General features: G+C 38.5%; 1 protein-coding gene across 1 annotated transcript in view; it reads right to left on the bottom strand.

Annotated features, from left to right (window-relative positions):
* ca15b (carbonic anhydrase XVb) overlaps positions 1-692 on the bottom strand; it is a 2,590-nt gene extending 1,898 nt beyond the window's left edge. Inside the window, exons 1-4 of the mRNA XM_072456102.1 lie at positions 686-692; positions 476-568; positions 352-378; positions 80-250 (exon numbers count right to left, since the gene is read on the bottom strand). Of these exons, the coding sequence (XP_072312203.1) occupies positions 80-250; positions 352-378; positions 476-563 (286 nt within the window). The 5' untranslated portion in view covers positions 564-568; positions 686-692. The remainder of the gene's footprint in view (positions 1-79; positions 251-351; positions 379-475; positions 569-685) is intronic.
* Between the last annotated feature and the right edge of the window lie 231 nt (positions 693-923).

Below are 923 nucleotides of genomic sequence, written 5' to 3' on the forward strand. Positions count from 1 at the left end.
CGTACCCATTCTATTATTTAAACATACATCATTGTAATTTGACCTTAGTTGAAAGAAATGATGGCATATAATTATTTACTTGTTTGTCCGGTGTTCTCTATCTTGGTGAGGGCAGATTTGCTGTCAAACTTGGTGAACGTGAAATCTTTTAAATCAGCGTCCAAAGTGGCGCCTGCGGAAACGATGTCAATTGGAGATTGTCGTGAACCGTTGCAAAATTTCGGTGCCTTAACGGGCCACGTGGTGTCATCTATAAAATAAATAAATTATCGTTTAAAGCGGCAAGTAACATTACTCAAAATGTAAACTGCAAACAGAAGAATGTAATAGCCAAATAAAAAGCAAACATACTGCACGATGAATCATGGTAACACCAATCTGCACAAAGAAAAACAAATCAAAACGCCATCAGAATCAAAGGAATTGTTAAATAACGTCAACCTAATAAAAGAAACACATAAATAAAGCTAAATACCGAACGCGTCTGTTGCGCCGTGGACCCCGGGCGGAGTTGCGCACAGGACCAAGCCAACAGCCAACCAGATCACGTTAAAGGATTCCATCGTGTCTAAATGTAGAGAAAAAATTTAATTAAGAGGAGTGCTCATTTTACATTGTTACAGAAAATAGTCTAAATCTGAATGAAAGTATTCAGGTAAAGTCATGAAGCATCAGAAAACGTTACCTGCTTTGCACCTCGCTGGCATGTGTCAAGTGCACGACATCGATATGTCTTATATACTTTATGTATTGTTCCTTCCCCTTTCAGTAAATGGGCTGAACCAGGGCTTCTCAAACTACAGTGAGAACGCCCCCTTAGAATAAATTAGTGTGTCCAAAACAATGACAGTAAAAAACAATATTATCTCAAATGTATACCTCATGAGCACTGGCAGGAATGTGAGTATGAAAACTGCATTCTC

This window comes from Eucyclogobius newberryi, unplaced genomic scaffold (assembly GCF_026437365.1).
Source record: "Eucyclogobius newberryi isolate DKJ021-1_F unplaced genomic scaffold, fEucNew1.0.hap1 SCAF_20, whole genome shotgun sequence".
Classification (NCBI taxonomy): domain Eukaryota; kingdom Metazoa; phylum Chordata; class Actinopteri; order Gobiiformes; family Gobiidae; genus Eucyclogobius; species Eucyclogobius newberryi.